At 42.1% G+C, this 22,480-nt stretch overlaps 1 protein-coding gene across 3 annotated transcripts; it reads right to left on the reverse strand.

Annotated features, from left to right (window-relative positions):
- Nucleotides 1-2,139: 2,139 nt before the first annotated feature.
- Idh1 (isocitrate dehydrogenase (NADP(+)) 1, cytosolic) lies at nt 2,140-22,188 on the reverse strand. 3 transcript variants are annotated; one of them, XM_008846210.2, is made up of 10 exons: nt 22,063-22,188; nt 20,899-20,975; nt 18,625-18,762; nt 14,510-14,801; nt 11,421-11,526; nt 9,164-9,341; nt 8,189-8,340; nt 5,298-5,438; nt 4,345-4,507; nt 2,140-3,069 (listed from the first exon to the last, which is right to left on the reverse strand). In XM_008846210.2, the coding sequence occupies exons 3-10, from the start codon at nt 18,744-18,746 to the stop codon at nt 2,979-2,981; spliced, it is 1,245 nt and encodes a 414-aa protein (XP_008844432.1). In that variant the 5' UTR covers nt 18,747-18,762; nt 20,899-20,975; nt 22,063-22,188; the 3' UTR covers nt 2,140-2,978. The 3 variants fall into 3 exon arrangements, with proteins under 3 accessions (XP_008844432.1, XP_008844433.1, XP_008844434.1); XM_008846211.2 differs by lacking the exon at nt 20,899-20,975; XM_008846212.3 differs by lacking the exons at nt 18,625-18,762; nt 20,899-20,975 and having other exon boundaries at nt 22,063-22,176.
- Nucleotides 22,189-22,480: the final 292 nt, after the last annotated feature.

Genomic DNA, 22,480 nt, shown 5'->3' on the forward strand with positions numbered 1-22,480 from the left:
GTTTCCAAGCATAATAACTAATAATAAATAAAAAGTCACTAAAAATCCACAGAAATAAAAATTTAAACATCTAATGGGGGACCAAAAAAATCTAAAATAAACATTTCTTAGCAGAGAATATTCATGACTCACCTCTAACCCTAACGAACTCATCATTCTACTTTTTATTTTGATCAAAGTGCTCGCCTAGAAATGCTGGATAAATGGAGTTACTGTGTGGAAGCTACTGGTGCAAGAAAACCAGAGGGAACAGATGTGAAATAATCAGTTCATACTATGATCAAGTTGGGGTAGAAAGGAGTGGGGAGAATGAAGGAGAGGCTACCAGTGTCTGTAACAAAGAGTAAGCTTTGTGCTCCTTGGACATGGCTGCACAATCCCATGGGTGGTCAAGCCTGAAGAATTGGAAGCTCTAATTGATATTTATGCATAATGTGGACTTCCAAGGGGCTATACAGTTAATGAAAGGGTAGATAACCTCCCCTCTTCAACACCCCATAATTTAGATAGAATAAAAGGTCCCCTTTGATAACTTGTAACCATAGGCTTCTGCCTCACAAAGATGTGGGGTTGGCATTTACATGGCCCACACAGTCCAGAAAAGCCCAAGCTGGGTGACTGTCATTGGTATGGATAAATCTGCTCTGTAGGGATACACCTTTGGTCCAACCTCGCTGAATTTCCGCAATTAAACACTAAGTGGAGATGAGAATTTCAAAACATATGAGATCAAAATCCTCCATGAGAACAAGTCAAGAAACACATCATGTTAGAAGGCAGAATTTTGTCCCTCTTGTTAAGTTCAGCTCTAACTCATCTGTTGGAGTAGTAACCACCATATTGCAGAGATGACAAGCTATTTAAAGGGGTAATTAAGTTAAAAGAAGACCATAAGGTTGAACTTTAGTCCAATACGATGGCTCTACAAGAAGAGATTAGACACAGGAAGGACACGTGAACATGCGGTGAGGAGACAGTTACACACAAGTGAAGGAAAGAGGTTGCAAATAAAGTAACCCTGCTGACACTCTGATTTTAGACTTCCAGCCCCTAGAATTGCAAGAAAATCAATGTTATTTAAGCCTCCTACTCTGTAGTACTTTTTATAACAGCAGCATTAGCTAATACAACTTATAATTAAAGAACAGAGACCATATTAGAAGTTCTTTTAGAATATTTTCCTTTTTAAGTATTTTATTTATTTATTACCTATTTATTTAATGTGTGTGAGTGTTTTGCCTGTATGTATGTAAGTGTACCTATGTCATGCAATGCCCACAGAGGCCAGAAAAGGGTGTCGGATCCCCTGGAACTGGAGTTATAGACAGTTGTTAGTTGCCATGTGGGTGCTGAAAATTGAACCCGGGTCTTCTACAAGAGTAGCCAGTGCTTGTAACCACTGAGCCACCTCTCCAGTCTCCTACCACTTATTCTTTACAAATGCCTCTCAGAGTGCTATTTTGAAAATGAAAATACAATCATGTCTCTTCCTCCTTAAGTCTTCACTGGCTCCCTACCGGCTTACAAGGTAAAGCCTGAATGCCTCAGCACAGCAGTGTCTGTTCTCTTAATAGTCTACAGCTACTCCTTGGGTCTGTCTGCTGGTCGTCATTCCTTTCACTGGAGATTCACCTCTCATTATTTGTTTACTTGCCCATTTCTCCCAAGGTAAACTTCTTGAGGGTAGAAAATTTTTTTCAAGTCAGATTCCTATGGCTAGGGTAGTCTGGTGCTTGGCCTCTGTGATGGCTATTGTTAACTGTCAACTTGAGAGAAATCGCTTGGGAGATGGGCCTCTGGGCATGCCTGTGAAGGATTATCTTTATCACTGTTAAATGCAGTGGGAAGACCCACCTTGGTTGTGGGCATATCCATTCCTTGGGCAAGGGATCCTGAGCTATAGCAAATGAAGAAGGAAGGCTGAACACTGACAGGCATTCATTGCTCTCTGCTCTTTGGTGGTGGACACAAAGTAACCAGCTGCTTCAAGCTCCTGCTGCCTTGACTTCTCACCATGATCAGCTTGAACTGTGAGCCAAAATAAACTCTCCCTTAAGTTGCTTTTATCAGGATATTTTATCACAGCAATACGAAAAAACAAAGACAGCATCTAATCACACACAATAAATACACACTTAGAAGGGTCATTAGTACTTAATTTTAATTAAAATTAACAGTTTAGATGAAGAACAGAGATAGTGTTTAACATGAACTTCTGGAAAAATCACATTTATATAAAAGAAATGAAATGGGCCAGCAGAAGTCCAAAAAAGGTGCAGCTTACATTATTGCACACAGATGAAATGTGCTGTTTAGGGCAGGAGACTACTCAGGCCAGGCCAGAGCACAAAGAGAAGACACAGAGGGCAAGCCTCCAGCCGTATTTACTCTAGATTCTGAACTCTCACATGGCCTCAAGAATATGTAGTATATTGGACATACTTAATAACAAGCTCTTTATAAACATGGCTGCAGTCTCAACATGTTTTAGCTACGCTCATTCTCTTTGTTCTAGTCATGTGTGAGCTCACTGTACAGATCTGCCTCACGCAATGGCAGATCCCAAACCTCCCAGTGCCCATGCTCATAGACACAGGGGCAGTGAGGGGGTTCCCTCCTCACCTGTTTTAGGGAACAATAGTGTTGTTTACCCTTTCAAGCACTTCTGATTTTGGTCATTTATATTAGAACAAGAGAAAGAGGGGCAGTCACTGTGAAGGGGATCAATGTAATGCCGAGGCTGCACCTACAAAATAAAATACAGTTTTTAAAAAAGTTCCCTGCCACATTCATTAAGGTGGCAATAACTATATGAAAAAGAAAAAGACTGTAAACTTATAGAAAAGATCAACTTTGTCTTCAAAACAAAATTACAAAATTGATTTTTGTCTTTATCCTTGAGTGTTATAAAAAAAAAAAAAAGTAAACCTGTGGACCTAGTTACCAAAACACTTGTCCTCCTAAGCCCAGGTTTGACCTTAAAGTTTGGCCTGAGCTAGCTTCGCCTTCAAGTTTTCTCCAAGTTTGTCCATGAACTCAAATGTATTCAAGTAGTCAGAGCGTTGCACACTAGTAGGAGGAGAAAAGAAGGAAATTTAGTTTCTGTCTAATGTGGTAGGAGGTAGTTAAAACAAAAAAACAAAAAAGGAAGAAAACTGATTAATGTTAAGCAGCTACAAATCCACCAATGATGATTGTGCTTGAAGGCCCTGGAGTGACCAGGCTCAGGACCAGGCTCTGGGTGGCCTGTGTGGAGCTGTGTACAAGTAGGCATTCATGGCCTCTTGCTTGTGACTTAGAACGAGAAACTACCAAGAGCTTCAGCTCAGGCTAATGCCAACAAGACTGAAATCACCCTACTTCTTATTCTTTATTCTTAGAAATAACAAAACCCACTCAGGGTACAGCCATGCCTCTACCCTCATTCCTATACACTGTTTCATGTCCTTCAGAAAAGCTGTACTGTTCATATTTTCATCAGTGTCTTAAAAACAAAAGGCACAGACTGGCTGACAGAAGCTTACTGGTAAATGTCTAACAAAGAAGCTACAAAAAACTATTCCCATAAGAACATTTCACTGTATTTTACTGGAGATTTAAGAAACATAAAGTAACTGAGTCCACCCCTTTACTAGGCTAACTGGCTGGAACAGAGATCTCTGGGGATACACCGGTGGAGGACATGGCATTAGTGTTAAATTTTAGTAGAATTTCTTAAGGTGAGACATAGTAACTAACTGACTTTGAGAGAAGATTCTAACTAATAGCCTTTCCAGCTGGGATGCCGGCTCTAGTGTCCTCAGAACCATCCTGGCAACGCACAGGCCCTCTCTGTTGGTTATAGACACTTCAGCAAAGGATGATATCAATTGGAAAGCTTATACTGACACACATGTTGTTCACTTTCCTCATTTGTAAATTAAAGAAAACAAAAAAGGTAGAATAAACTAGTCTCTAAGTTCTCTTTCTTTCTTCTTGTGTGTCATTTTCTTTTTAAAATTAAATAGAGCCCTTCACTTCTGTGATTGCCAAATAGATCATAAGTCAGCAAATTAGAGCCCAGCCCAAGCACCAACACTAGCCTGTAGCCTAGTTTTGTGCATAGGAGTTGGAAGGCTGCTGTGCTCATGCATTTCTGTATTATTTATGACCACTTCCTGCTGCAATGGCAAATGTAAAATTGAGTAGTTGTGAAAACACTATACCTCCCACAGTGCTGAACAGGTACATTCTCTGACAATATACAGGTACTACATGCCAGCCCATAAGAAGATGATGAATAACAGTTCATATAATTCCAGAAAGCAGTAATTTGACCACAGAGTTTAAGGCATCTATGCTTACTTGGGTAAACCTTTAATGCAAGCAGCCAGGTCCTTAGTCATGAAGCCGGCTTCAATGGTCTCAACGCAGACTTCTTCCAAAGCCTTTGCAAACAAGCTGAGCTCGGCATTGTTATCGAGCTTTGCTCTGTGGGCCAGCCCTCTGGACCAGGCAAAAATGGAAGCTACAAAACGAGAAGCAAAATGTCTACATCTTGATCACTCTAGTTGCAGGGATTCCCAAGGATTTCACTGTTTCCAGAAACAGAGTAGGTTTTTGTTTAGGTAATGGGATTCAGTAGAGACTATGAATTAGGGATGAACATATTAGGAAAGTTGGAAGTATTTTATCAAACAGAAACGTGAAAACAAGCAAACATGTCTTAATGGTATGGTACTAGCGATTCAAGCTCAAGGTATTTACTGATTTAGCAAAGGTCTTTGTCTATACTTTTGCCATCTTTTTACTTCATTGGTCTCATCCCTGCCTCTCATCTCTTTTTAGTGTCCTTTGAGCTAGGTTAGAGGGCTCTATCCATATGGCGTTTAGATTTGCGGCCTTAAGTGACAGTTCATTGCACCAAAGGTAAAGGTAAATGCTTTCCTTTCTGTAATGTTTACTCTCCCACAAAACAGAAAACCACACTTGTGTACTTTTAAGGACATTAAAACAGCTCCTAATAGCCAGGCCTGGTGGCATACTGCTGTAATCTCAGCACTTGGCAGGCAGAAGCGGGAGGACTACTACAGGTAGAGGTCAGCCTGTGGTACATAGTGAGACTCTGTCTCACCATTCATCCCCCAAACAAAACAAAAACAAACTGTAAAACTTATTACTAGTACTAATAAATCAGCAAAGTTGCTGATGATTTTGCACAGGAATCTGGGCAGCCTGAGGCACGTGTCTAAGCACCTCTGGACACTGCCTTTGAAAAGCTCGCTGGGTAGAAATCAGTAAGGAAGACACCATGTTACCAATGGGATTGGTGGATGTCTCCTGTCCTTTCTGGTACATGCGGTAGTGACGGGTCACAGTGCCATGGGCAGCTTCTGCTTCTACTGTCTTGCCATCTGGACAAATCAGCACACTGGTCATCATGCCAAGGGAGCCATAACCTACAAATGACAGAGCATGAAGTGTTGGGTCCAACTGCATGAAGAACACTGATCTCAGAAAGGAGAACAAGTGACTCAGTGCTGACAGGTCATGATAAACAAAATAAGCAGGAGCACATGCAATCATCAATAACGCTTCTGCTCATCAGAGAGCAGGGCCCCAGCTCTAGGTCTGAGAGAAGGTATCTGGAAAGACTACTCTCTTCTCTTATTTTAGGAGCATCTGCTTTGTTATAGAGGGGGTCTGACTATACTCCATTCTACTTCTGTGGCTTCATGGAGCCCATGACTCAGTTTTCCTACCAATAAAATGGAAATATTAAGAGCACCTATTTCATTGAGCTGATGTGGGGTTAGAGGAATATGCATAAAATCATGAATATGTGATTCTATTTTCTATTTCTGAGACTAACACTTGCTACCAAGTAAGAGCTCAATATACTGTTATCATGTGGAGAAGAGTATGTTCTTTTTCTTCTGGAGAATTACTATTAAAGAGCAGTAGCTATTGCTCTTAACATACTCGGATTTCTGGGATGAGAAAGAAAAGGCTGTTTAAAAACAGGAAGGGCTGAACCCAAGAACATCACACTTGTTTTTATTGTTGTTCTTAACACTGTTGAGAAAAAATTCTTTTCTGTGGTTTCTATGCAGAGAACCATACTCTAGCTTTTAAGTATACAACTGCATTCTTATGCATTCTTCACTTGATCTCAAAGCACCTCCTTCTTCGTTTTCTCTATCTCCCATGACTACCTATGAAGCTAATGATATAAACTTACAATAAACAGATTATAAGCAGGTTGCTAGGTTTCCTGTTTTTTTGGTCTGAGACAAGAAAATGCTTTTTTATCGTTCAAAAACTTTTAAAATAACTTTCTATTATTTTTATTATGTGTATGAATGTATTGCCTGTAAGTGCATCTCTGTCGTGCATTGCCCAAGGAGGTCAGAAGAGGGTGTTGGATCCCCTGGAACTGGAGCTAACAGACAGTTGTTAGCCACCATGCAGGTGCTGGGAACCAAACCTGGGTCCTCTACAAGAGCAGCCAGTTCTCTTAACCCATGAGCCATCTAGGCCCGAATTTAAAAACTTTTTATTACATTTATTTCAGAGTGTGTGTGTGTGTGTGTGTGTGTGTGTGTGTTAAAGTCAGACGACAACCTTCAGGAGTCAGTTCTCTCCTTCTACCATGTAGGTTCCAGAGAGCAAACTCAGATCACCAGGCTTGGTGCTAGGGACCTTTAATTGCTGAGCCATCTTGTCAGCCTCTATTTTTTGATCATTTTGGACATCAGTGAAGTGAGTCTTTCCTTTCCTTTCCTTAAGTTGTTATCGCAGGCATTCTGTAATGGATTAAAAAAAAAAAGTCTAACACAGAGATCAACTCATTATTTAGAGATTGGTAAACAAAGGTAAAGAATTTCAAAAAGGAAAGACATGTCTGTGTGGGACCAGCAGTTCTTTCCAGTTCACTCTGTTATCCCGAGGCTCCAGACGCTCACACAGGGACTCATTAATGGAGCTCAGGGCCTTAACCATGCGTCTGACCTGCTCTCCACCCTACTCTATGCCACCGTCAAACTGGAACGTCAATGAAAAGGTGCAAGTATCCTCGCCAGAATGAATGGGAAGATGGCTCTGCTGCCTGTAATATGTTTGGCTCTCTCAGATCATTTGGTTTATAGGCTCTGGACAAACACAAGTTCTTGGCTAGGTCTGTTATCAGGACTCAGCACACTTTAGAACTCAAAATGTTTTTCTAGATACTTTGTTTCTGTGACCACAAAACATTTAAGAACACTGGATCTGGGGATTTCCCTCTCAATACAGATTACTTGGCATGTACAAAGCCTCAGAATGACTGTCCCTTTTCCAGAACTCTTGACGACAAAGAATGGTTTTCCTTATCTACCACAAGGTCATCATAAAGCAGTGCTCCTTTTGTCCATCTGGTATACACAATTGTATGAGGTTCTGGACAAACAGGAGGGTACAAGAAAGTTGTGTAACTCTGATATCTGATATTAAAGTTATCTTCAATTGGATCAGTCTATTGATTTCCCAACTGATTAGAGATGTTTGGCTTTCATTAGAGAGAAAGCAGTACTTCCTGGGGAAAAAGTAAACATCATTTGCGTTAACACAAACAGTTACCTGGAGAAATTCAATTTCACAGAGCTACTTCACACAGACCTGAAACTGAAAAGCAATTTGGTGCTGAAAAAAATCAGGAAAGATTTCTGTGGATTTATCTGGTTGGCACAAAGCCTCTGGTTCCTGGCATTTCTGTGCAACAGCCTCAGGCTTTGCTTACTTCTTTTGCGTTAGAAACTAAGCAGCAAACATTTGTGTTGTAGACTATCAGAAGACCTTCAACACTGGCAGGAGGAACATGATTGAGACTTGTCGTGTTGGAGGACTGAGCTCCTGGAGGCCCCACCTTTGGTGGCTGGTGCTCCTCACTTTACCCTTCCTTGTCAGGTTTTCTTTTTATATTCTCGTTGTGAGCTATATTTGTTACTCACCTAGGTCCTTTCTGTGTGACTTTGCATAAAGCCACTTGCCCAGCTGGAGCTTAATGCCCTTATGGACCACATGAAATGATGTGGCTGCACAGCTTGCAGCACTAAGATTTCCCAAGTTCACAATTAAGGGCTATACAATTCCCTCTCACACTAGAGAATGCTATGGAACTGCCTCCCTGCCCGCCTCTGGAACTCCCTCACATGGTCCTCTGGCTGCTTACCCTGGGCCACAGAGTCTGACTGTACATCTCCATCATAGTTTTTACAGGCCCAAATGAAGCCTCCCTCTGATTTCATAGCTTGGGCCACCATGTCATCGATGAGTCTATGTTCATACCAGATCTTCTGAGCTTCAAATTGGGATTTGTACTGCCTAAAAAAAATAAATAAGAGAAAACAAGAACAAGAAAGGAAATTAGCTTTGTTAGGAATGCCATCTCCCAAAAGTGACAGGAAACAATGGTTTTAGTAGAAATAGCAGATTTGGGACTCTGACAGACATGGGCTCATGTATGTGAGTGTACTGCCTGCATGTATGTGAGTGCACCTGTGTTGTGCAATGACCAAGGAGGTCAGAAGAGGGCTTTGGATTCCCCTGGGATTGGAGTTAAGGACAGTTTGCAGCTGCCATGTGGGTGCTAGGAATCAAACCCAGGTCCTCTGCAAGAGCAGTCAGTGCTCTTAACTGCTGAGCCATCTCTCCAGCCCCTCTCATCTAATTTCTAAATCCCACCTGAACACTTGCTCCTAACAGGGGGTTATACCATGGTAAGACTTGACATACACTTACCTCATGTGTAGCCAAACTGAAAACTGTCATAAACCTAGACTTAAGTTCAAATGATAGCCTAAAGCAGACCCTTCAATCATAACAATGGTCTTTAGAAAGAAAGGAAATAGGACCGACTCAGATTTTGAAACATCAGAACTTTCTATTACTAACAGGATATTTTTATTCAAATGTTAAACAATCCTGCCTCTACCCCCCCGCAAAAAAATTATGGGGCCCTTATTTAAGAACACATGTACTTTCTAAGAGCACCTCAGAGTGGTTTTGTTTCAGAGCTGCTAAATCTCAGATCTGCCCTCACCTAATATAAAGGCTAGTGATGATGCTTGCTCAGTCTGGCCTAGGATCTGTACCATAAATGCCAGCTTACATGAAGAAAGAAAAAGGATAAAAGAACTGAAGTTACTTGTCATAGATCTCCTGAAAGATGTCTTTGAAACGCCCATCATACTTCTTCAGAATAGTGTTTTTGGTGCTCAGATACAAAGGCCAGCCCTTGGACAGAGCCATTTGGAAGGAACTGTGTGCAAAATCTTCAATTGACTTATCTTGATTGTACATGCCCATAGCAACACCGCCACCTTCTGTGGAGGGGAAACCAGAGAGGAAAGGGGAGAAAGGTAAAGATGGTGTATTTATAATAAGGCTAAACCCAGTCACAATAACAAAGGACCAATTCCCAGCAGCCATGACTGGACCTGCACTGAAATTCCAGGCTGACTTCCAACTTGAGCAGTCTCTAGCATCCCCAGGGACAGATGAGATAAAAGTCAGTTCTAGATAAGGATGTTCTAATATATTTTGGAAGGGCAATTGCAGCAAGAAAAACATGGTATTTAGATCTTGAACTACCAAAAACTACTGATGTGAACTAGAGATATACTCAAGAATGGAAAAAATAATTTGGAACTGCCCTTAATATATTTTAACAATTTCCAACATGTATTTTATTTTTTTGTCTTGTGTGTATGATGAACGCAGGTGTGTACATGCCATGGCATGTGTGTGGAGGTCAGAAGACAATCTCTGGTGTCAGTCTTCACCTTCCCCTGCTTTAGGCAGGATCTCTCTTGTTTTTTGCTGCTGGAAGGCCAAATTATCTAGTCCATGCGCTTCCAGGAATTTTCTTGTCTCTGCCTCCCATCTCCCTGTAGGGGCACTAGGATTAGAGGCATATGCTACTGTGTCTGGCTTTTTATGTGGGTTCTGAGAACTGGAACTCTTGCTACATAGCAAGCACACTTTACCTGCTGAGCCATCTCCCCAGACACCAACAAGGATTTTAAACTTGGGGATGTACTCAATCCTCAAGTCACTGAGAAAGGTTTGCATTTTCACTAGTGAATGAAGATCTTCTCACTTCCTGAGGATACTGAGCACACACACCCATGGTAATTGGTGGAAATAATTATGTTACATGTCATCACTGGGGTGTTTCACAACTCTTACTAATTAATTGACCTGTTATTACTGAAAGTGAGAACCCATGCCAAAGCCCAGGGCTAACTTAGCTGAGAAAGTGAAAAATACTAAAACTTGCGGAACTAGATTCTATTCAAACGCTACTGCCTAGAGGAGACAAGGAAATAAAAGCTAGGGAGGTTCTAGGTTTCCTGTTTCTAAAAGTGCTTTCAGACTTTTGGATGGATTTGCCTTAATGCACCTAAAAAAATTGTGTATGTGTGTATATGTATGAGGTCTGTGCGTGTATGTGCGTGTGCATGTGTGTGTGTGCATGCATGGCACAATGATGTATGGAGGTCAGAGGACAACCCCAGGCATTGGTTTTTGCTTTGCACCTTGTTTGAGATAGGTCTTTTGCTTGTTGCTGTGTGCCGTGCCAGGCTACCTGGCTGGGAACTTTGGGGAAGGAGCATGTGATAACAGAAATGCTATTGCATCTAGTTTTATATGGTTCTTGGAAATTCAAGCTCAGGTCCTTGAGTTTGTACAGCAAATGCCTTATCCACTAAAGCACCTTTCTAAACCCTAATATGTCTTTTTTGCCTAATATTCAGCTTCTATTTCCCAAAGAGACTTTGAAATGCCTGGAAGGCTTTTTTTTTTTTTTTTTTTTTTTTTTTTTTTTTTTTGTCCTGGAAGGTTTTTTTTTTTTTTTTTTTTTTTTTACTTTTTGTGTGTGTGGTCCTCACATGTTAGGCAAATTCTCTACCACTGAGCCACGCCTCCAATCCGACTAAGATGGGGAGAAAAAGTAAAAGTTTTACTTTTACAGCATAGATTCCCAGAAGGGCAAAAAGAAAATTTTAGAAAAGAATGAAGTCAATTGCAAATACAAAGCCTACCAAAGCAAGGGCAATGTCATAAGACAGGAAATTTGGAGCTATTAACATTTAATTTGTATAATTCACAGCAACAGATTGCTGAGAATCTCTCCTCTGTTTTCTGAGACAAATGCATATTTACTTGTCTTTGTATGCATTTCTAGCTAAGTGGCTAGGCTAACCCCTCTATGTCTTTGTGCCATGGGGAAGTATGAGATCTAACCACTTTTTTATTTTAGACTTTGATAATCTGCAGAAATGTTGTAGAGTAAGGTTGCCTTTTTAGGCATTCATATAGCTAGGCTCAAAAGACCAGTAGTACGATTGCCTAAATCATTTGTTAAAATGAAACAAAGTTTATGATGGACTTATACATACCTCCAAAGTTATGCACCATATATGTCACCTTTTGAGTTCCATCACTTGGTGTGTAGGTTATCTCTACTTTTCCAGGCCCAGGAACAACAAAATCAGTTGCTCTGTACTGTGAAGAAGGAAGTTTATTAGGAAAAATATCCCACCAAGAATTATAAGGAAAAAAAAAAAGATTATTGCTCCAGCAGTGTAACTTGATGTTCTGTTAAAGATGGGGAAGAAGTCCAGGGAGTTCTACTAGCTAGTGTTAGTGCACATTAAAATCTATATCAGTGGGTATGCGAGCACACGCCTCTAATCCCAGCACTTGAGAGGCAGAGGCAGTGGCTCTCTGTGATGCCAAGGCCAGCCTGGTCTACATAATGAGTTCCAGGCCAACCAGGGCTAAACAGTGAAGACTCTGTCTAAAACAAAGCAAAACAAAACAAAAATCCTATAAATTTTATCAGGTGCCTACCATACACAGGGCAGTTTTACAGGCATTAATTTAGAGATAACAAGGCACTGTCTTAGTTTCATTTCCTATTTCATTGGTAAAATACCTTATCAAAAGCAATTCAGGGAAGAAGGGTTTATTCTGGTTCACAGTTCTAGGCTGTAGTCCATCATAGTAGGAAATCAGCAGAAGCTGGTGACATCATCTCTACAATCAGGAACAGAATGCATGCATGCTCACTCCCAGCTTGCTCCCTCCTTTCATCCAGGCTAAGGCCCAGCCCTTGAAATGATGCCAGTCACATTCAAGATGGGTCTTCCGACCTGAATTAACCTGATTAAGAAAAATCCCTCACAGACATGCCCATAGATCAATCTAGTCTAGGCAGTTCTCATTCAGACTCTCTCCTGTGGTGATTCTAGATTGTGTTAAGTTGATAAAACCATCTATCACTGGCACTCTCCCTTAGGACACTTACAACCTAGCAAAGGCAAACAGAGGTGAGAAGGAATAGAGGGGGCATAGAAAAACAACACTATGAGACAGTGAATAAAGATGACCAAGACCATGGACTGGAGATCAGAGAAGGCTTTCTGAAGGTCTGCCGACACTAGCGAGGGTACTGAAGACAATGCTGACAGAGCCTATCTTTGTCCTCATTCTAAGCCAGAAGCCGAGTGCCAAGCACATTTGATTCTTACATCAATCTTACCAGAAGGAACCAGGGAAATAATGCATCAAGGTCAAAAGGCTTGGGGCGTGGCCCTCAGATTTTCAGGGCTCAGTCTCTCTGTGGTTATCTCTGATACTAACACCAGACCTATGCCCACATAAAGCAGCCATTCCGGAAGCAGTAGTGACTGGCTGATGAACCCAAGAAATTAAGGGGGCTGTTCAGGAACAGTTCTTCCTTAGTGAGCCCAAACTACTCTAGTTGGAGAATGTGTAGGCACAAGCCACTGAAGAACTTTTTCAGTGATCTACTTTATCTAGTGTCTAGGAGTCAGGGACTGGCAAGTGCTGGTCACACCTGTTGCTTTACAGAAATCCTAACAATAGTGGGTGAAAGAGCAGTGAGATAACAATAAAGATTAAACACTTTTGACACAGAAAGTTCTTTACTATGGTGGTAATTGATTCCCATTTCTCAAAAGGAATAAAGGGAGGCATCTAGAAGCACTTTAAATGCACTGTATAGTTCTATAAACATATAAATAGCAAACCAACATGCTGTTTCAAAGTTTCAATCTGGACTTGAGCTGGCCAGCATGAAGAGATGGCTTGAGCCACGGTGTGAAACAGAAGTCATGTGACCCCTCCAGGACCTAGCTAGTGCACCTCGCTAGTTCGAGGAACTCCGGAGACATCTGCTGTAGCCAGGCTGTTTTCAGGGATGACTCCATGGAAGCCTCTGGAAGTCAGCCTTATGGATTCCTGTTTTTTAAGGTTCAGTTTAAGTTATAAGCTACTTTCTTTGAAAATTTGAAACTTTAGCTTCAACACAGAACTTGGAACTTGAGGCAAAGAGCCTATTTGTGGAAATACAGAAACGACCCTTGTTTTCCAAGCAGGACAGAATGTCTTCTAAGCAGGACAAGACTAATTTCAACTACGGAGTGATTTTCTTTTTATTCATGAAGTGTTCAGTTTCAATATAATGTTTCATAGCTCTCAACCAATCTGCATATTAGAATCAGTTGGGGATTGGGGGGGGGGTGTTTTAAAAAGCCCAAATCATACAAAATTCAGATTTCAGCAGCTATAGGCTAGGACTTCTATTGACGTAAAATACACAAACCAAAGAAGCAGAGCAACAGCAAAACCATCAACAACAAGAATTCCTGAAGGATCCCATTTGTGGTCAGCACTCACAACCACTAATTTGGGCGCCTACAGGATCCACAAAGAACGACAATACCATATGAATAACAACAAAAGGTTAAAGATACGCTTGGAAAAAAGTCATGTGCTGAGATGAGTGTTAATTGACAGTATCTGTATTTAGCTTTTCCTAAACCTATGTAAATACAGCTACATACACATAGCTGCATTTCTCAATGTTGTGCCATTTATTTATTCATTATTTATTTACTATTTTTATTTTATCTATTAATTAATTAATTAATTAATTAATTAATTAATTGTCTTTTTGAGACAGGGTCTCTCTCTGTAGCCCCTGCTGTCCTGGAACTCACTATGTAGACCAGGCTGGCCTTGAACTCACAGAGATCCACCTGCCTCTGCCTCCCCAGTGCTGGGATCAAAGGCATGCGCCACCACGCCCGGCTCATGTCTCTCCTTTATTAAGGGCATGGATAGCAAAAGAACAAAATGCATAGAAATTAGGGACTGGAGAGATGGTGCAGCAGTTAAGAGCACTGGCTGCTCTTGTAGAGGTTGTTCCCAGCACTTACATGGGGGTTAAGGCTTTTATAACTGATGGTTATCTGTTAACTCCAGTTCCAGGGGACCTGACACCCTCTTCTGGCCTCTGCAGGCACTGTATGCACACCATACACTTATATACAAGCACACAAAACACTCACACATATAAAATAAAAATTCAAAAAAATGTTTTAAAAAGCACAAAGAAAATGGAACTGCAGGGCCATGAAAAAATGAATATGGGAAATCAAATTGTGTCCAAATGACTTACTTGGTCCCCGTAGGCATGACGCCCAATGATGATGGGCTTTACCCAGCCAGTCACCAGCCGGGGGATGTTTTTGCAGATAATAGCTTCCCTGAAGACAGTGCCACCCAGAATATTTCGGATGGTGCCATTTGGTGACTTCCACATTTGTTTCAACTTGAACTCCTCTACCCTTTTCTCATCGGGGGTGATAGTCGCACACTTGACACCAACGTTGTACTTCTTTATAGCTTCTGCGGCATCCTTGGTGACCTGGTCATTGGTAGCATCTCGATTCTCTATGCCTAAGTCATAGCTTGGAGAAGGGGAGAAATATAAGCACAATTTTGCAGACAAGCTAACAGGTTGTAACCTAGGACCACAGGGAGGGCATGCACAGCTTACTGGGTGGAAAGTGAAGATCCCAAACACATCTGAATATGTCATGTTTTAGCATTAATATACCTAAACAGAAGTTGGCTGCCTGTTAAAAAAGGAGCAAGCAGAGGCTAGGAGGCTGGGTTATGCCTCCTTGCACTGTAGTGGGACGCTGTCTATCAGGAAAGCACAACCTTATTTTCCCTTAGTAAGCTTTGTACTGTATAAATAAAGGAAACAGAAAGGTAGAAGGCTTGAAGGATTCTTTTGCATTTTGGCACTGAAGTGGAGGAGGCATACCTATAATAACTAATGCCAAAAGAGCTAATGGGACTCTTTTCCTCACTGCCAGTTAGGCATAAGGTGAAACTTCCCCTACCTCTTGGGTAAGACTCTTTGTTCTGGAAACAAGCCTCTAGTTTATTGGTTAAGTAATGGGATTTGTCAATGACTTTGTATTCTCTGCACACCAGCTCCCACACTACAGGTCACTTACAGATGAATGAATGCTGGGTGTTCATAGAAAATGACTGCAAAGCTCTAAGTATGTAATGGCTTATCAAAAATAATAACAAAAGAATGTAGGGATTTATTTTGTTTTCCATGAGCTTACAGAAAAAATTCAACTCTGAAAGACTGCTAACCAACTAAGTCTCTGCCTCTCTTTTCATTTTATATCTTTCTTTCTTCAGATATGTCAACTGCCGGTACAAACACAAAGTCATCTTGATATACTTCCAAACAAAAAACAATCTCTTTCCTATTTATCTATCTATCTATTTATTTATTTATTTATTTATTTATTTGGTCTTTTTGAGACAGGGTCTCCCTATAGTCCCAGCTGACCTGAACTCACTATGTAGACCAGGCTGGACTTGAACTCACAAAGATCTGCCTGCCTCTGCCTCCCAAGTGCTGGGACTAAAGGCGTGTGCCACCATGCCCGGCACAATCTCTTTTTTAATATTTATTATTTATCTATTTTATGTGTATGAATGTATTGCTCGAGTATGTTTAAATGCACCCATGTCAAGCAATGCCCGTGGAGGTCAGAAGAGGGTATTGGATACCCTGAACTGGAGTTATGGATGGTTGTTACCTGCCAGGTGGGTGCTAGGAATTGAACCTGGATCCTCTGCAAGAGGAGTTACTGCTCTCAATCACTGAGCCACCTCTCCAGCCCCCACAAAAACAATTTCTAACTGCTCTTGACTTTAGATAATTCATATGCATGTAACAAATCCATATACTGTATATTCTTGCCTAGGAAAAGTTGACTATTTGGATATGTAACCCCAATTCCACAGGAAATGTGGGCAATAGTTTTCCTGTCAAAGGAACCATTTCTTAGAAGAACCTACCAGTAAACTGGGAGTCTTCCTCCCTCTATCTTTCCTTAACATTTCCAGGAGAAAGGAAATAAATGGTCTAGACTACTGTGTAGCTTCTACTAAAAATAAATAAACAAATAAGTCAACTAACCATTCCCCTTCCCACCACAATAACGAATTGATGATAATTTGGGAACAATTTAAAATCTGAGTTTTCACAAATTCTTTAGTCTGCAGTCATGAACTTTTTTCTTCCTAGGCACAAGGACCTCATATGCTTCACCCTCTGCTTTATTATTTTTGAGACAGGGTCTCACATTGTAGCCCAGGCTGGCCTGGAACTCACAGTAGTCCTTCTGCCTTAGCCTCCCAAGAGCTGGTATTACAGGCATGAGCTACAAGGATTCTCCTTTAAAATGCCTTCTGCAGGCTGAGGAGACAGTTCAGTTGGAGAAGTGTTTGTCTTGCAACCGTGAGGACCCAAGTTCAATTCTAGAATCCACTTTAAAAAAAATAAGCTACGTATGAAAAAATCCAGACAAAAGGGAGCATTTGTAATCCTAGAGCAAGGGAAGTGGAGACAAAAGGATCTCTGGGGCTCGCTGCTTGCTGGTCAGTTAGCCCAGTCTACTTGGTGAGTTCTGAGCCAGTGAAAGACCTGTCTTAAGAAAAGTAAAAACGTGGATGCCACCCAAGATTGTCCTCTGGCTTGCATGTACAACTGCATGAGAACACATACACATACACGCACACGCACACACGTATTAGGGTCAAATTTGTGTCCCCAAATGTACAACTGTATGAAAACATACAGAGAGATTGCCTCCAGACTAAGAGCCTCCAAGCATTTAGCTGTGTGTAGTGGTGCATGAGCTCCAGACCAGCCTGGTTTACATAGTGAGTTCCAGGCTGGCCAGGGATATATGGTAAGAGATCTTGTCTCTAAAAAATCCGAAAGCAAAAAAATGAAAAAAGAGCCCCTAGGGTTTACCCATTGCCATGCAAAGCTTTGAAAAGTCTTTCTTTCTTTCTTTCTTTCTTTCTTTCTTTCTTTCTTTCTTTCTCTCTCTCTCTCTCTCTCTCTCTCTCTTTTTGGTCTTTTTGAGACAGAGTCTCCAGTTAGCCTGGTACTCACAGAGATCCCCCTGCATCTGCCTCCTGAGTGCTGGGATTAAAGGGGTGCATCACCACACCCAGCCAAAGGAAATGTTTTTAAAACCCTTTTTTTTAACTCACTTGGAAGCTGTTTTTTAATGCTTCCTTTTCTTTAGTTTAGGGAACCCTCTTCAGCATTGATTCCTTATTTTAGTTACAATACAGACAGTATCATCAGCTTTGGTTTAGGATTATCTAGGTATCGAGGGATGCAGTGTGAACTAAATATCTAATCCCAACTAAGTAACAGGACATGCTGTTGAGTAATTCTGGGTCAAACATACAGATGCCTGAAATATGTTCCTCAATATTATAGCACACCAGTCTTTGGTTACTTCATCCTTTTAAAAATTGTCTTTGTGTAGTTCAAATGTACCAAGAGCAGAAGCAAACTTCTGAAGAACATGTGGGGAAAAGGAGGGAATGACACACTTTCAAATCTGTCTCTAAACACAGCAAACACAGGCAAAAGGACACAGGTGAGGGGACTAGTTTTAGAAGGTGTGTATTCTGATAACTAACTGCAAGGTTTCTTTCTGAGCTACAATTGTATGAAAAGAGCAAAAGATATGGAATGAAAAGAAAGAATTCTACCCACTGACTAATTAGAGTAATAGAAGAGCCAGTATGAAAGGACAAAACTGAGTTCTCCACATTTAGTTTAATTTTTCTTACATTCTGTATTCTTTTTTCCTTCACAAATAATATACTGTGCTTCTCTTGGCTGCTTATTTATTAGAATAACCTTTACAGGAAAGAGTTAGAAATGCCTGAATCTTGTTGTGTTACAATTCCTAACTTCAATAATGATAAGCCCATTTTTCCTAACAGTACGTTACAACAGAAGATTCACCCAAGGGCTGGCAAGATGGCTCAGCAGGTAAAGGTGTTTGTTGCCAACCCTGTCAGCCTGAGTGTGATTCCCAGAACCCACACGGTAGAAGGACAAAATCTGCTTCCACAAATTGTCCTCTGACCTCCGCAGTCATGCTGTGGCATGTGCATGTGTACACAGATACACACAGAGATAAATAAATTTAAAAAAATGAAAAAATAAGATTCATCTGAATGTATTTCAGTTTGGGTTAGGCATGATGGTAGATGGCATTTGGGGCACTGAAACAGGAAGATTCCTGTGCATTCAACAAAAAAATTCCTAGAAGCTTATTCACAAAACACAGCAATATCTATGTAAACAAATGCTAGCTATATCCTGAAATAACTTAGATTATGTTTCCAAGTTTGCTACCTTATATGGAAGAGTAATTCAGTTACCTATGCAGATCCAATTCCACATAGGGAAAAATGAGTTTTTCTTTAATCAGTTCCCAAATGATTCGTGTCATTTCATCTCCTTGCATCTCTACCACAGAACCGCCATGGATTTTTTTGGACATTTTTACTTCAATAAACCTAAAGAGAGAGAGAGAGAGAGAGAGAGAGAGAGAGAGAGAGAGAGAGAGAGATTTATCAGCTTAGCTCATTTCATTATAATAGAAATGAAATATCATCAATTTAGTGACTAAACAACCAATTCATAATAGCACACTGTGTAAACAGTAACAACTATTACATTTACTAGCAGAACTGAGCACCTTCTCTGTACGAGGCATCATACTACAGTGCTTTACATGTGGTTTCTGAGTCAATCCTATAAGACAACTTATAAGGAATTATTTTCCCACTTGAAGAGAAAAAAAAGCTTTGCCAAGACTACCTGGCTGCAGTGTCAGGGAGCCAGACCCTAAAACAGGCCTTTATTAATACAATCATTATTCTCAACTATTTATTGTCTCACAAACGGAGATCTGTATTACCACAGTGACATTCCAACTAGTTCTTACGACCCATGTTCAGGGAAACTTAAAGGTGGACAAGAAGAGTTCCTGGTAGCACTCTGTTTTCCTAAAGATACCATGGTAAGTGATTTGTTAGAGAAATCTGGATACAGAAGGGCCCTACCTAGGACCCAAGCTCATTTCTGTCATGTTCCTTGGTATCCCAAATCCTGTACGTTCCTCTGGCTGCTCAGGGGCAAGAGAAGGCTGCTAGGAGAACAGGACACTCCCACTATTAGAAGGAGATACATCACTTTTAAAAATAGTAAATAATCTGCTTCCAAAAAAGGGTAAAGGTGGAGTACCGGAAGAAGAGAAACTGAGAGGCTTTAAAGAAAGCCATGCTTGTTCCAGGCTGAAAAGGCCTGGAGCTGCTACAAGTATCTGCTCCTTCTTAGAACACTATAATAGACACTTTCTTTCCCAGAAATATAACTGCAGATTGCTTTTAGAGCTGAGACTCAGCAAAATCAAGATGCTTTAAAACCATTATTAGATAACAACCTAAAACTGTCCTGAAAAGTTTAAACTAATTTAACTTTTGAATGAAAAAATGTAAAGACACTATTGGACGGTCCATATAAGTTCCTTCTAACAAGCCAGGATCTATTCCCAACTCTCAGTCTCATTTTCTACCTTCCAGATTTGCAATTCTAGAATTCAGCTTCCTCATGTTAAGAAGGTACCCTAGTCTATTTATTACTAGGGAAACTTTCTGGAACTTGGCTAGAAGAAATCAACAAACCAGTGTGGACAAATCAATTCCTTCCATCAGGAATTTAAAGAATAACTTAGAGTAGAGCATAAAGTCATAATCTATCCCATTGTCACACCTCATCGTGCTTTAAAAGCAAACAAAATGAAACAGGGAAGGAGGCAGCGAACTTATCTCGGTTTCGATAATACATTTTTGTGGCCATGTTCCTACACAGCATTATGCAACAGTTATGACTTGGCTATTTTTCCTTGGTGGCAAATACAGTAAATAAAAGCTCATACTGCCTGGAATGTCTGCAGCTAAAAAAAACAACAAAAACTCATTATTTCATTTTTGGTAAACACATACTCTGCCATAATCTTTCTACACCTCCCAATGTGTAAGGGATATATTTCAGATTTTCTTCACATTATCTACCTATTAGTTTTCAGCACTTTTAATTAAAATAGTGAAGCTGTATTGTGACTATAATGTAGATTATTATTACACTTGGCATGTGGAATGGGTGGGCTTCAGATTCCCCCAGATTTCCTGCATCCTTGGGCCTCAGGTTTTCGATCTCCACCCAACCCCAACTTTTGAAGGAAGCTGTGTTCCAAGCCCAACAGCCACCAGTCCATTTACATAGTATGAAGGCAGCTAACTTCAGTCTCCTGATGTGCTTGTGAAACTCCAGAAAATAAGCATGGAATCATAATACAGAGTAGTTTGAGCAATAAGAGCCCTTTGCCTTATTTAATTTTATTTTCATTAATCTCAAGGGCCTAGCCAATTTTCTCCCAGCTGAGTTCAAGAACTACAATGATTTCTAGACTACAAGACTTGCAGAGAAGACACAGGACCAAAAGAAACAAGGAAGCAATTGCAATGTGTTGCTGGAAATATTCCTGCTTCCCTCTCTTGCAGTGCCTACACTTGCTCCCTAGACCAATTAACTGTATAGTAAGGCCACATCAAAGAAAGCACAGAGGAGGGGACATTGCTAATTCTCACCTTTCTGGTGAATTGCTTTTCAGTCACAACTACTCCCAATTTTGCAGACTCAAAGAACTGTAGTTTCAGTTTATCTCCTAAAACAAAGCAAAACCGGGAACAGAAAGCCTTACCATCCAAAACCCTGCCAGAGGGACTTAGCTGTTTTTAATGCCAGCCGGACAGCCTAGTTTATCTGGTTTAAAGTACAGTGCTGAGTGTATCCAGAGGGTCAAAGGACGATTTAAGGTCCGGAGCGCAGGCACCTTCCAAATAAAATTCAAGGAGTCCAACTATGTGTGCGTGTGCACACACCGGAGGGTGAGTCTGACTGCACGCTCCAGGCTCCTTGGCTTTTAGCGGGTCTTGGGGCTTGCTCGTCCTTGGGTGACACTGTGAGCTAGCAGATATCTTTGCGGGCATTGTGCAAGAGTCTGCAACCGAAGTTGGCTCGGGTCCTCCTTCCAGATCCCCACGTCTGCCCCTTCCCTCGGTGGTTCCTGGACCTTTAATCCCGGGTTCACCCAGCTGGCTGGGGAACGCCCATTCCAGAACTTGAATTCCAACGGAGGTGGGGAAGGGAAGGGGGAAAGGGTCTCTCCCAATCCTCGGGGAGCCCCCGGGTGGCCAAGCAAAAGCTCCAGAAGGAAGCCGGAGCCCCGCCCCCTATGCCCCCCAGGCGTAAGCCTGCATCCCGCTGGCCTCACCGCGGGTCCCTTCCCTCCAACCCCGCCCCTGCTGAGTGTTCAGTAAAAGCCCAAGTCCCAGGCTTGCACCCAGCTCCCCGCTATCTTACACTCAAGACTCGGTGCTCTGTGCGTCCCCCCCCCCGCTCGATTCTCCTCCAAGCGTGCAGATAGTTTGCCACTTGTCACAGCATGCAACGTCCTCACCATCCAATCTCCCCCTCCCATGCACAAGAGCGCGCATCCAGGCACGCAGTGCCCCCCACTCCCATTTCCCTTCCCAACGCTCAAACCCTGAATCTGCCCCTTCGGTGCACCCAGGCCTTGCCGCTAAGCTCATCCCTGCACAGCCAACATCTGAGCTTTCTTCCTTTTACCCATTCCAGCCTTCTAAGGAAAAGCCTCCTTTCACAGCCAGGGGCGGTGGCCGTCCTTTGGAAGCCCGGGTCCGCACGGGAAGGAGCGCCGGCTTGCAGCCCGGGGCGCTCCAGCTACTCACCGGCTCACACTCGGTGGGCGCACACACTCCCAACCCGGCCCCAGCGGGCCCAGCCTCCACCACCTCGGCACAGACTGGAGCCTAGTGGCAGGGTCCGGGCTTTTCCTCTTCCCGGCTTTTGTCCCCTCCCGAGCCCCACCCCCTCAGTCCACCTCCCGGGGCCCCGCCCCCTCCGCGGCGCCAATCGCCGCGTGCCAGTTTCCCCAGGGTGGGCGGAGCCACTGATATGGGCGGGGCCACACCGTGGGGTCGGTGTCCAGGTTGCAGCTTTCCCTGAGCTCCAGGTGGGGGGAAGGGGCCGCCGGGCTGCTGGGATTCCGCTGGAACTCCCTGCTGCTGAGGAACGTGCATGCCACCTGCAGGCGGGGGAGCGGATGCGCTCCCGCGCGGTGTCCCAGGCCTCCTAGGGAATCCGAGA

Source organism: Nannospalax galili, unplaced genomic scaffold (genome assembly GCF_000622305.1).
Source record: "Nannospalax galili isolate Female #2095 unplaced genomic scaffold, S.galili_v1.0 scaffold281, whole genome shotgun sequence".
In the NCBI taxonomy this organism is placed as follows: domain Eukaryota; kingdom Metazoa; phylum Chordata; class Mammalia; order Rodentia; family Spalacidae; genus Nannospalax; species Nannospalax galili.

Excerpts from the sequence above, each read along its gene's own strand:
- Idh1 (XM_008846211.2), bottom strand. The coding sequence starts at position 18,746 with ATGTCCAAAAAAATCCATGGCGGTTCTGTGGTAGAGATGCAAGGAGAT. Across the intron at positions 8,341-9,163 it reads TTTCAGGAGATCTATGACAA|GCAGTACAAATCCCAATTTG; the intron begins GTAACTTCAGTT and ends TATTTTTTTTAG. Across the intron at positions 5,439-8,188 it reads GTCAGACTCTGTGGCCCAGG|GTTATGGCTCCCTTGGCATG; the intron begins GTAAGCAGCCAG and ends TGTCATTTGTAG.